General features: G+C 44.8%; 2 protein-coding genes across 3 annotated transcripts in view; one reads left to right on the forward strand and one right to left on the reverse strand.

Moving 5' to 3' along the window:
* Positions 1-4328, forward strand: part of LOC115826100 (tripartite motif-containing protein 16-like protein) — a 14295-nt gene extending 9967 nt beyond the window's left edge. The window contains exons 3-5 of the mRNA XM_030789778.1: positions 3431-3493; positions 3625-3764; positions 3918-4328. Coding sequence (XP_030645638.1) covers positions 3431-3493; positions 3625-3764; positions 3918-4328 — 614 coding nt within the window. The remainder of the gene's footprint in view (positions 1-3430; positions 3494-3624; positions 3765-3917) is intronic.
* Positions 4329-5936: 1608 nt separating this feature from the next.
* On the reverse strand, positions 5937-13229 carry akt1s1 (AKT1 substrate 1 (proline-rich)). Of its 2 annotated transcripts, none has more exons than XM_030790161.1 (6): positions 13126-13229; positions 11580-12366; positions 11183-11438; positions 10855-10938; positions 10116-10288; positions 5937-6133 (listed from the first exon to the last, which is right to left on the reverse strand). In XM_030790161.1, the coding sequence occupies exons 2-6, from the start codon at positions 11979-11981 to the stop codon at positions 5996-5998; spliced, it is 1053 nt and encodes a 350-aa protein (XP_030646021.1). In that variant the 5' UTR covers positions 11982-12366; positions 13126-13229; the 3' UTR covers positions 5937-5995. The 2 variants fall into 2 exon arrangements, with proteins under 2 accessions (XP_030646021.1, XP_030646020.1); XM_030790160.1 differs by having other exon boundaries at positions 11574-12366.

Below are 13229 nucleotides of genomic sequence, written 5' to 3' on the forward strand. Positions count from 1 at the left end.
GACTGTGATGGTTCCCTTTCACCACATGACACATATTTTAATTGATAAATTGGTAAAATTGGTCCTGTAAATTTGGGGCACATCCATGCTTGACTGGGTGCAAAATATTTACTGTTGGGTGGGCAAGTTTGCCTACCCTACAGTAAAATGCTTTACATTCTTTTTACTGATCCTGTTTAAACATAGAACAATATCTTTTATGCTCTGGTAGGGAACTTTTTCTGTGCTAATCTCTCATAAAAACTGTGTTAACTGCTCACACATAACCCTCCCCATGCCATCTGTTTCTCCAGACGTCTCTATCATTCTGTCAACATCAATCTTTCCAAAATATCTGTTTACTTGGGTGGGAATCAGAGTGGTGAACCTGCTGTGAGACAGAGGATTTCCAAACAAGCTCAACTCCAAACCCTTATAGACCAATGCCCATCTGCACCATTCCACTCTCTGTGGGCGTTCACTGCCAGTACTCATCACTCCTAAAAGAGCATGCTTGCGTGTCCTCCGCAAGGACACTCACAGTGCTTAGCAAGGTCACAGGCACTCAGATACACACACACAGAGGCAGGGTTCAGAAAGCAGGACGCAAGTCAAATTTTATGTTCAGATTGCAAGTATTCCATTACATTTCAGAGTCTCTGTAAAAAAGATGACTCTATCACACATCCATAACTGAACTGTCTCTTTATTTGGACTCTTTCCACCACTAGCTCTCTCCTGTGTCCTCTGATTCCAAATCTGTTTATCCCTGTCCTTGCTCCAGTGTAGTCACTCAGTTATCCCTTCACTACAGCAGAGCCTCACGGACTCTGAGGCTGGGTTACATATTTTGTTGTACAGTGCAGTAAACATCCGGTCATGTGACAGGTGGGAGGTGCTTTGTAGGGGGAATAGGACAGTGACAGGTGCAGTTGTTATGCTGGTGTTATACCAGCAGGGGGAGTGTGTGAAGGTGTGGGGTTGACAGTGAGGGCTTACACCACTTGAACAGGTGCGTGGAAACTCCATGGTGATATGTTAGTGGGTTTTCACTGGATCAAAGACCCCGTGTCTCCAGAGAAATCCATCCATCCATCCATCCATCCATCCATCCATCCTGTGTCAGTGGTGATGTGACTTCTCAGGGAAGAGCTGACTATTAGAAGAGACCCCACAGAGTGATGTCAACCCTCCACACATAAACTGGTGCTCCACACATGCACCAGTAAACAGAGGACTCAACATTCCTTTAAAAATGCATGGGCCATATGCAGAGACCCAAAAACAAACCAAAAATGTAGTGAAACTTAATGTAATTTTATTAAATCAATTTATTTAATTTAATAAACTCTTCTATAGATATGGTACTTTGGCTCTCTCCTTCCACAGGAGTGTCTCAGCCTGTTTTTGGGTCAGCCTCACAGGAAGTACACCTCAACACTTACCTGCCCTCAGACAACCCTTCTCCGTTACTCATCACACACAACCAGGCTACATCCTTCTCCGTTACTCATCACACACAACCAGGCTACATCCTTCTCCGTTACTCATCACACACAACCAGGCTACATCCTTCTCCGTTACTCATCACACACAACCAGGCTACATCAGACGTTTGAAATCCTAACATACGACACACATCACATGGGCCTGAGCTGAGGCCCTCACCCAGCCTTCCCTCCACACTCCTGCTTTTCTGAGAATGAGTGAAAGTCACTGATGGAGGAGAGGAACAGGGGCTAAATGTGAACACAACAGTGGCAGAAACAAAGTGTATTCTTAGAAGGCCCTGTCAATGCCTGTGATGTGTATGTACGTGTGTGTGTGTGTGTAAATCAGGCATGTCTCTAGTCTGAAACTGAGACCTCGTCAGGCATGAGTAAACTCCATGAATCAGTGGCACAGCATAACTCACATACCCCAGTTTGACAAATTACATCTGAAAGACGTGGGTAGTGGCAGGGAGTTTGGATGTGTATGTATAGAAGAGTGCGTGAATTTGTGTGTGTGCGCACGCCCGCAGAGGAGGCGAGCCAGTTAAGGAAGACCAGTTAAGACCCAGTGTGAGGACAAAAGGAATGGAGACCAAATGAATGAGCGGATGAAGGAGAGAGGAGAACTGTAATTCTGCAGGTTGCAAAGCCATGAGTGTCCTCACTGCCTGGCAAACAGCTACAGAACCGCGTTATAAGCCATGAGTGTCCGCACTGCCTAGCAAACAGCTACAGAACCGCGTTATAAGCCATGAGTGTCCCCACTGCCTGGCAAACAGCTACAGAACCGCGTTATAAGCCATGAGTGTCCTCACTGCCTGGCAAACAGCTACAGAACCGCGTTATAAGCCATGAGTGTCCTCACTGCCTGGCAAACAGCTACAGAACTGTGTTATAAGGCACCCAGTTCATCAGCTGGAAAAAGACAAGTGACCATCACAGCTAAATGAAATGGTTCATAAACTCTGGGTATCATAGGGACACAACTGTTCTCAGGAATGACAGTGCAGTTCACCTTAACCTGAAACCTGAAACACTATCCAGAGTATGGTGAAATGTCAACATGGTGAAACATTAGCATGGTGAAACGTCGTCATGGTGAAACGTTAGCGTGGTGAAATGTCATCATGGTGAAATGTCAGTATAGTGAAACATTAGCATGGTAAAGCATCAGTATGGTGAAACATTAGCATGGTGAAACGTTAGTATGGTGAAACATTAGCATGGTAAAGCATCAGCATGGTGAAACGTTAGCATGGTGAAACATTAGCATGGTAAAGCATCAGCATGGTGAAACGTTAGCATGGTGAAACATTAGCATGGTAAAGCATCAGTATGGTGAAACGTTAGCATGGTGAAACATTAGCATGGTAAAGCATCAGTATGATGAAACGTTAGTATGGTGACACATTAGCATGGTGAAATGTCATCATGGTGAAACGTTAGCATGGTAAAGCATCAGCAGGGTGAAATGTCATCAAGCTGAAATTTCCTTTGTGATCTCAATGGCAACATCTTTAACCAGTCTGGGTTCATCTTTTTTAAGGGAGGAAAGGATCAAAGGCAGGAACCACACCTGAAGGTAAACCATCTCCCCAAACAGATGATTTTACTGTACAACTAGCACACCGACATGATAAACATTACCAAAACATACAAGTCATCTCTCCAGAAAAAAAAAAAAAATTATTCTCAAACATACATATGCACTAAATTATAGTCTGAGTACAGAACTTTTACATGACAGCCTAAGTATTCAGTATTAAATTCACTATTAAATATTTACATTTAAACGTAAATGTATTTCTTTCCCAAGTTATATGAATGTCAGGAACCGTTCAGCCTTTCATCTGAATTATCTCTTCACTGTAATGATTTTTCCTCCTTTTTCCCTCCCTCTTTCCATCTCTATCCACTTTCCACCTTCTTTCCCTCCCTCTCTCTCTCCCCCATCACAGTGAAACTTCCACCGTATGTCCCTGATATTCCTGAGCCAACAACCAGAGCAGAGCTGATGAAATGTAAGAGTGTCTCTGTGAGGGTGGGGCCAGGCTTGTTACATTATGGGGACACGTTGAGGGTTCATCCTGACAGAGTCTCTGCAACAGCTCCACTTCTCATTCTCTTTTCCTTTCTGTCCTGCTCTTCTCAGACTGGATCCCTCTATCTCTGGATGACAGAACAGCACAGAAACTCCTGTGGCTGTCGGAGGGCGGGGCCAAGGTGTCGCGTATGTCAGAGGAGGTGTGTCCCGTCCTGGACCGACCTGAGCGATTTGAGCACTCACCACAGGTGTGTTTGTGTGTGGGTCCGTATCAGCGCAGCTTAGTGCGAAAACTGTGTGTTTTCCACTACATGCTGTTGTGACAGAAGTGTATCTTTGGATGATGCATATTCCTATAGCTTTCTCCACTCATCCTCCTCTTTCCATCCTCATTCTCACAGGTGCTTTGTAAGGAGGGTTTACTGGGCCAGCGGGGGTACTGGGAGGTGGACTATGAGGGCTGGGTGGTGATTGGAGCCGTATGTGAGAGTGTCGGGCGGAAAGCCCAGGACGGGCCCTGTGGCCTGGGAGAGAATGATGTGTCGTGGGGTGTGGGCTGGGCAGGCTCCAGCTACCACGCCTGGCACAACAGTGAGAACACCGAGATCCACGCCCCCTTCTGTCCCATCATGGGCGTGTACCTGGACCAGCCTGCCGGAATCATCAAGTTCTTCATGGTGCAGAGCAGTGAGGATGGGACCAAAGAGGTCCAACTGCTGCACCACTACAAGACCACAGTGAAGGAGAGGATCCTGCCGGGATTCTGGGTGGGCAGGAAGTCCTTCTGCTGGATCCGAAAGAAGGACCAGTAAACTGGAGCAGGATGAGAGGGGTGTATGCCAGGAGGAGGGGAGGTTTAGAGTGAGAGAGAAAGAGAGAAAAGTGGGGAAAAGATGGTGGGGCAAACTGTACAGACAGAGGCCAGAGAGGCACAGAAATACCATATACCATATATCATATACCACATACCATATATCATATACCATACACCATATACCGCATACCATATACCACATACCATATATCATATACTAGATACCATATACCATGTACACAGAGCACGTGGAAATGTCACTCATGTTCTTACCATAGGTAGAGTTCTTTTAATTAATTTATAATAACGGCATCTAATAATATAGGGACTTACATTTATGCTTATGTCTATTGTGGTTAATACTACATATTATACTTGTAGCGTGGCCATGTTTTATTTAGCATGATTAGAGCAGTGTCAGTGGTTGACGCTGGGTCAGATACGCATGCAGACTATGTTTCCCACGCTGTGATAAATTAGTGAAGTGGTAATATAATCCCAATCTGGTTCCAGAAGGGACTAGATCATTTTATATCCTGAGTGATGGTTGATTATGACTATAGTGAATCTGTGTTTGAATAAATAATATAACTGTTTATCAGTGGCAGTGTACTTTAGTCGTGTGGTGCACTAAATCCACAGCAGTGGCCAACCCCACTTTAGAAGGAAAAGATGGTGTTGGATTCAGTGGTTTCTACTGCCTCCTGCAGGCCACTGAGAAAATAACCTTAACAGCTGCACTCTACTGACAACCAGCACTAATTAAATAAGACAACAATCATTATCCTGCACCAAAGAGTGAACAAGCGACACCAACATTCAACAACCAAGAACTTTATTTCAAACATAGGTTTTTAACATTGATGGGTTTAGAAATGGTACGGATGCTGTAAACTTTCTCATTTCCCTCATTCAACAAACTGACTTCTCCACAGCAACTTCTGTCTATAGAACTAGGATTACTGATATTACAATTATTATCGCATGATCAGACCACTGGTTACTGCTTTAACAATTATCATCAAATGATCAGACCATTGGTTAAGCCTCTTCAGTCAATCCTAACTTCAGTCATAAAACAGACTTGAACTAAGCAGAGATTTTGCAGGGGGTGAAGCCATAACATTCACCTTTCCAACGCTAGCAGAATTCCATAGCCCCTCATCCTTACAGAGCCCTGGACAGCAGAGCACTGAGGAAAGATTGAGCGTGTAAGAGGCGCATGAGTGAGCAGAGTCACACAGAACTGTGCAGGCGGACGTACACCGAGCCCTGGGCAGAGGGGACTGTAGTGTCTTCAGTTTCAAGATTTGAGGTCTAGACTAATGTGGTGGTTTAGCTGTATGACACAAAGAGTGGGGTCTGCCTGTGCGTTCGATCAGAAAAACACACAATGAAAAACTCTCTCACCTCATACTGTTTGAGCATTTCTGTCAAATCTGACAGTGTGTCAGTAATATCACACACGTTAGTTTCATTTTGTCACATATGTGAGGCTACCTCAGACAAACTAAGCTTCTCACAAGCACATACATACACACACAAACACACACACACGATCATACTCTTCCTCATATCTCTCCCTCTCTCTACAAACACGCACACACTCGCACACACACACGCACACACACACACTCGCACACACACGCACGCACAGGGTTGGTGTCAGTGTTTGAGAGAGAAGTCGCCGGTGTTTAGTCGAGGCCGTGGCAGAGCTCCAAACATCTCTGTACCGTCTGTTGCTCCAGGAACCAGTAATGCCTTCATACTGGCAGCAATATGGTCCAGATCTGCACAGCCAGCCTGAAATACATCAGCGCACGCATGCACACACACACGCACACACACGCGCGCACGCACAAACACAAACACATAAACATCTACAGGTATAAATGTGGATAGTTGACTGGGTAAGAAGGTAACAGTAGAGTTGTGTGATGTCAGTGCCTTGCTAAAGTCAATGACACACACTGACAGAATCATACAGTCCACTCTGACTCGACTGGCCCACAAAATGACTTCTGAGATCTGTGTATGTGTGTGTGTCTGCGTGTAAGTGCAAAGATCTAAGTGTGAGAATATGCATGTGTGTTTGAGTTGGTTTGTGATGTTGTCAACTGTTAACTATTATATTACAATATATTAAAATGAGACATTTTATAATTATAACCGGGTCAGAAAGGGTGTGTGATGAAAAAATGAACCAGTAAAACAGAATTTGTGACAGTGTGTCTGTGTTTATGTGAGCGTGTGTGGTGAGTGTGTTTACGTGAGTGTGTTTACGTGAGTGTGTGTGGTGTATATGTTTATGTGAGTCTGTGTGTGTGTGGTGTGTATGTTTACGAGAGTGTGTGTGTGTATGTTTACGTGTGTATGTTTATGTGAGTGTGTGTGTGTGAGTGTGTGTGTGTGAGTGTGTGTGTATGTTTACCAGAGTGTGTGTGTGTGTGCGTATGTTTACGTGAGTGTGTGTGGTGTGTATGTTTATGTGAGTGTGTGTGGTGTGTATGTTTACGTGAGTGTGTGTGTGTGTATGTTTACGTGAGTGTGTGTGTGTGTATGTTTACGCGAGTGTGTGTGTGAGTGTGATGTGTGTGTGAGTGTGTGTGTGTGTGTGTGAGTGTGTGTGTGTGTGAGTGTGTGTGTGTGTGTGTGAGTGTGTGTGTGTGTGAGTGTGTGTGTGTGTGTATGTTTATGTGAGTGTGTATGTTTACGTGAGTGTGTGTGTGGTGTGTATGTTTACGTGAGTGTGTGTGTGTGTATGTTTACGTGAGTGTGTGTGTGTGTATGTTTATGCGAGTGTGTGTGTGAGTGTGAGTGTGTGTGTGGTGTGTGTGTGAGTGTGTGTGTGTGTGTGAGTGTGTATGTTTATGTGAGTGTGTGTGTGTGTATGTTTATGTGAGTGTGTGTGTGTGTATGTTTACGTGAGTGTGTGTGTGTGTGTATGTTTACGTGAGTGTGTGTGTGTGTATGTTTACGTGAGTGTGTGTGTGTGTGTATGTTTACGTGAGTGTGTGTGGTGTGTATGTTTACGTGAGTGTGTGTGGTGTGTATGTTTACGTGAGTGTGTGTGTGTATGTTTACGTGAGTGTGTGTGTGTATGTTTACGTGAGTGTGTGTGTGTATGTTTATGTGAGTGTGAGTGTGTGTGTATGTGAGTGTGAGTGTGTGTGTATGTTTATGTGAGTGTGAGTGTGTGTGTATGTTTATGTGAGTGTGAGTGTGTGTGTATGTTTATGTGAGTGTGTGTGTGTGTGTGTTTATGTGAGTGTGTGTGTGTGTGCATGTTTATGTGAGTGTGTGTGTGTGTGTGTTTATGTGAGTGTGTGTGTGTGTGTGTTTATGTGAGTGTGTGTGTGTGTGTGTTTATGTGAGTGTGTGTATGTTTATGTGAGTGTGTGTGTATGTGAGTGTGAGTGTGTGTGTATGTTTATGTGAGTGTGAGTGTGTGTGTATGTTTATGTGAGTGTGAGTGTGTGTGTATGTTTATGTGAGTGTGTGTGTATGTTTATGTGAGTGTGAGTGTGTGTGTATGTTTATGTGAGTGTGAGTGTGTGTGTATGTTTATGTGAGTGTGTGTGTATGTTTATGTGAGTGTGTGTGTGTGTGTATGTTTATGTGAGTGTGTGTGTGGTGTGTATGTTTATGTGAGTGTGTGTATGTTTACGTGAGTGTGAGTGTGTGTGTGTGTATGTTTACGTGAGTGTGTGTGTGTGTATGTTTACGTGAGTGTGAGTGTGTGTGTGTGTGTGTATGTTTACGTGAGTGTGTGTGTGTGTATGTTTACGTGAGTGTGAGTGTGTGTGTGTGTGTGTGTGTGTGTGTATGTTTATGTGAGTGTGTGTGTGGTGTGTATGTTTACGTGAGTGTGTGTGTGTGTGTGTGTGGTGTGTATGTTTACGTGAGTGTGTGTGTGTGTATGTTTACGTGAGTGTGTGTGTGTGTGTATGTTTATGTGAGTGTGTGTGTGAGTGTGTGTGTGTGTATGTTTACGTGAGTGTGAGTGTGTGTGTGTGTATGTTTATGTGAGTGTGTGTGTGTGTGTATGTTTATGTGAGTGTGTGTGTGTGTGCATGTTTATGTGAGTGTGTGTGTGTGTGCATGTTTATGTGAGTGTGTGTGTGTGTTTATGTGAGTGTGTGTGTGTGTGCATGTTTATGTGAGTGTGTGTGTGTGTGTGTTTATGTGAGTGTGTGTGTGTGTGTGTTTATGTGAGTGTGTGTGTGTGTGTGTTTATGTGAGTGTGTGTATGTTTATGTGAGTGTGTGTGTATGTGAGTGTGAGTGTGTGTGTATGTTTATGTGAGTGTGAGTGTGTGTGTATGTTTATGTGAGTGTGAGTGTGTGTGTATGTTTATGTGAGTGTGTGTGTATGTTTATGTGAGTGTGAGTGTGTGTGTATGTTTATGTGAGTGTGAGTGTGTGTGTATGTTTATGTGAGTGTGTGTGTGTGTGTATGTTTATGTGAGTGTGTGTGTGGTGTGTATGTTTATGTGAGTGTGTGTATGTTTACGTGAGTGTGAGTGTGTGTGTGTGTATGTTTACGTGAGTGTGTGTGTGTGTATGTTTACGTGAGTGTGAGTGTGTGTGTGTGTGTGTATGTTTACGTGAGTGTGTGTGTGTGTATGTTTACGTGAGTGTGAGTGTGTGTGTGTGTGTGTGTGTGTGTGTGTATGTTTATGTGAGTGTGTGTGTGGTGTGTATGTTTACGTGAGTGTGTGTGTGTGTGTGTGTGGTGTGTATGTTTACGTGAGTGTGTGTGTGTGTATGTTTACGTGAGTGTGTGTGTGTGTGTATGTTTATGTGAGTGTGTGTGTGAGTGTGTGTGTGTGTATGTTTACGTGAGTGTGAGTGTGTGTGTGTGTATGTTTATGTGAGTGTGTGTGTGTGTGTATGTTTATGTGAGTGTGTGTGTGTGTGCATGTTTATGTGAGTGTGTGTGTGTGTGCATGTTTATGTGAGTGTGTGTGTGTGTTTATGTGAGTGTGTGTGTGTGTGCATGTTTATGTGAGTGTGTGTGTGTGTGTGTTTATGTGAGTGTGTGTGTGTGTGTTTATGTGAGTGTGTGTGTGTGTGTGTTTATGTGAGTGTGTGTATGTTTATGTGAGTGTGTGTGTGGTGTGTATGTTTATGTGAGTGTGTGTGTGTGTGTATGTTTATGTGAGTGTGTGTGGTGTGTATGTTTATGTGAGTGTGTGTGGTGTGTATGTTTATGTGAGTGTGTGTGGTGTGTATGTTTATGTGAGTGTGTGTGTGTGTGTATGTTTATGTGAGTGTGTGTGGTGTGTATGTTTACGTGAGTGTGTGTGTGGTGTGTATGTTTACGTGAGTGTGTGTGTGTGTGTGTGTATGTTTACGTGAGTGTGTGTGTGGTGTGTATGTTTATGTGAGTGTGTGTGGTGTGTATGTTTATGTGAGTGTGTGTGTGTGTGTATGTTTATGTGAGTGTGTGTATGTTTATGTGAGTGTGTGTGGTGTGTATGTTTATGTGAGTGTGAGTGTGTGTGAGTGTGTGTGGTGTGTATGTTTATGTGAGTGTGTGTGTGAGTGTGTGTGTGTGTGAGTGTGTGTGTGTGTGAGTGTGTGTGTGTGTGTGTGTGTATGTTTATGTGAGTGTGTATGTTTACGTAAGTGTGTGTGTGGTGTGTATGTTTATGTGAGTGTGTATGTTTACGTAAGTGAGTGTGTGTGTGTGTGTGTGTGTGTGAGTGTGTGTGTGTGTGTCTGTTTACGTAAGTGAATGTGTGTGTGTGTGTGTGTGTGTGTGTGTGAGTGTGATTACTAACCCGTTCTCCACTGTGGTTGTCGTCCTGGGCAGCGCGGTTGCCCCTGCAGCCCCACACAGGCACAGACACGGGGAGGGAGCGAGCCATGGCCATCGAGTGAGACGCACGTGATGTCATCGTACTGTATCCCATGGCAATGCCCCTAGGAGGTGGGGCATCCTCACTCAGAGAGCCTGAGGGACAGAGACATACGAAACACACGAAACACAAATGGGAACAAAGGAATCGCAAACACATTTGACACTTCTGCTGTGAACTAAGCAAAGCCCACCCTCATGCATACACACAGAGCTATATCTCCAATATAACACACAAACTACAGTCATAAAGGTCATGGTCTCCAGATATTCAAATTAATCACAAAGGTTCCTTACAGGGATTGAGGACTTTATGGCATGGGATCACTCCCCCACAATAAATAGGTGAAGGAGGTCCCTGTGGTCTAGCACAGATCAGATGAACTCTGTCTCCGTGCTCTTAAGCAGCCATCAGATTTGTGAGAGCTGAGTACAGTCTCATGAGTACACTCTTACAAGTACACTCTTATGAGTACACTCTCATGAGTACACTCTTACGAGTACACTCTTACGAGTACACTCTCACGAGTGCACTCTCACGAGTACACTCTCACGAGTACACTCTCACAAGTACACTCTTACAAGTACACTCTCATGAGTACACTCCTTAAAGCCACCAAGGGCCTAGCACAGCGCAATCACTCCTGCACACATTCTCTCACCATCTGTACTTTCCTCTTCCCCGTCAGACTCAAAAAATGGTTCGCAGTCACGAGACAGAGAGTCCTCATCCATGGAGAATACTCCTGAGGGGGGAGGGAGAGAGAGAGACAGAGAGAGAGAGAGAGAGAGAGAGAGAGAACCATGGCTTTAGGCTGTATCTTGCTTTCCCGTTTGACTCGAATAAAATATGATGTCCACACAGGATCTACACCTGTGTTCAGTTTATGCTACGGTTCTCATTTACTCACATCTCCTTCACTTTGGTTCTTTCCTCTACACAAGCTGAAGTAATATCTAGGTATGAAGGAGTGGCTACACAGTCCAAACCTGTTGATTCATTCAAATTCTTCCTCCTTCCATCCAAATCCTCATCTTCCTCTTCATCTTCCTCCTCAAGGTCCACGATACCCCCTCTCTCTCTCGCTCCGTCCACGGCTCCCCTCTCTCTCTCGCTCTCTCCGCCCCCGTGCTGACCTGCAGGCTGGCCAATCACGGCGGTTGAGCTGTAGATTGATGGGTAGCTCTGCGAATAAAGTCGTGTGGTCGGGCTGGTGGTCCCAGACCCGCCATCACCCGTCAAGCTCTGCAGGAAAAAGCCAGTTGTGATGTGACATTAACATCTCACGACCAGACGTGTCACTTTTAAACAGTGCTATTAGAAGCAGTGATATCAGTCTAAGGTGACTGTTTTACATTTAGTGGGTCTAGGTTCACTCACACTCACTCCTCTGAGTCCGGCCTCAGCGGGCGTGTCTATCCCAGCCTTGGTCCCGCCCTCTCCCACACCCTGGCGAGTGTGTCTGTGCGCTGTGAGCAGGGTGGTGGAGTGCAACACCGCGATGTCGTCTACATACCGTCGTGCTGATTCAGCCAGTGTTCCCTGACCCCACACATGATACGAGAAATCCCATTTTCTACCGCCTGGGGCAGGCAGTCCACCACCCTCCTGTTTCCTGACTCCATCGCCTTCCACACCAGAGGGATGGTACTTCTTACTGGCAGTAAGAATGGCTAAGTCACAGCCTGACTTCTGGCTATAGGCCTCTGCTGCAGCCAGCAGGTTTAACCAGCTCTCCCTGTGGTTGTCTGGGATCTCAGGGCCGGATGATTGTGTGACTGAGGCCATGACACACGTGAGGAATGACCAGTAGCTATGCTGGGTCTGTTTTTGGTGATTATGGCTGGATGATCAGTTTGTAATGCACTGTGTTTAATGGGAAGGTGTGCAGGACAGGCTGGTGCAGTGCTTCTGTGTGGGTTAGTGTCTCAGTTCCTTTGCAGTTTATTTTATACCAACTGTATACTTACAAAAGCTTTGTGTCAAAATTGCTCTCCTTCTTAGTGTTCAAAGTGTTTCTAGATTCTTCTTTGGTGAGGCCAAGCAGTATAGCTTTGCACTTTGATATGTAAGTTACCTTGGGAACATGTGTGAGTAGTGGATATGCTGGACAGCCGTGTCTATGTGCACGAGAGAACTAGGGGAGAGATGGGATGACACTTGCTGATATTGCCTAGGGATGAAAGGAAACAGACTATTGCTTAGGTAGAGCAAGAACAGGAGTTTTAACAAGCAAACTAGAGCAAATTTATGGCACTGCAATGTCCATACTGTTGCTGCTACAAAAATCGGGACGTCTCCAGTGGCTGACATTAGTCATCATAAATTTTCATTAGTAAACACAAAAGAGCTATATCTGTCCAATAGGACAGTACGGAGTAACTAAAGCGCTAAGAGCAGACGGACACCAAACCCATGTGTGCAGTGCGTGTAGGTTTTCACAGTCACCGTCACAGTGCACTGTACGTCTATTTAACTGTATAGCTATGTTTGCCAACTCGTTTGCACTCGACAATGCACCTTGTTTACGCTGTTGTTCTCTCCTGGCCTGTTCTACCGCAGCCTCTTACCGTCTAACTCTCTCTCTCCCTCCCTCTCGGGCTTTCGGGAACACAACAACTTCTACTGCCAGAGTCTCTGTGACGCGATATACTGCTGTTGCCGCTGTCCCGTTTGTTTGTTCACGTCAGCACTGGTAACGACAAAGCCTGATTGACTAAACCACCAACGATCAAGTTAAGGAATCTGTATGACTGCACAGAGTTGATTTTATATCTGTTGTCCCGTTATTTACTGTAAAAGCAATGTGGTTAGCTAGTTAGCACGGTGGTAATGCTGCTCGACTCCTCTTCACCATGGTATTTTATCCACGTTTTGCATGTGTAGAAGGCTGTGAAATGTTCCAAAAAAGAAAAGGAGAAACTTCACTCACACATTCAGTTGTTCTCCCGCATCAGTTGCACGTGTCTTTCTGTCCCAAACTTTAATTTTTCATCCCGCTTTGTTGGCCACTTACCCTCTATTACACCACTCTCC

The sequence above is a fragment of the Chanos chanos genome, chromosome 13 (genome assembly GCF_902362185.1).
Source record: "Chanos chanos chromosome 13, fChaCha1.1, whole genome shotgun sequence".
Classification (NCBI taxonomy): Eukaryota; Metazoa; Chordata; class Actinopteri; order Gonorynchiformes; family Chanidae; genus Chanos; species Chanos chanos.

What these genes read in the sequence shown, in the direction of transcription:
- akt1s1 (XM_030790160.1), bottom strand. Translation starts at nt 11,981, where the DNA reads ATGGCCTCAGTCACACAATCATCCGGCCCTGAGATCCCAGACAACCAC. An exon ending in CCGGACTCAGAGGAGTGAGT is followed by an intron (nt 11,439 to 11,573) that starts GTGAGTGAACCT and finishes TTTTTCCTGCAG; the next exon opens with AGCTTGACGGGTGATGGCGG. An exon ending in GAATTTGAATGAATCAACAG is followed by an intron (nt 10,939 to 11,182) that starts GTTTGGACTGTG and finishes CTCCCCCCTCAG; the next exon opens with GAGTATTCTCCATGGATGAG.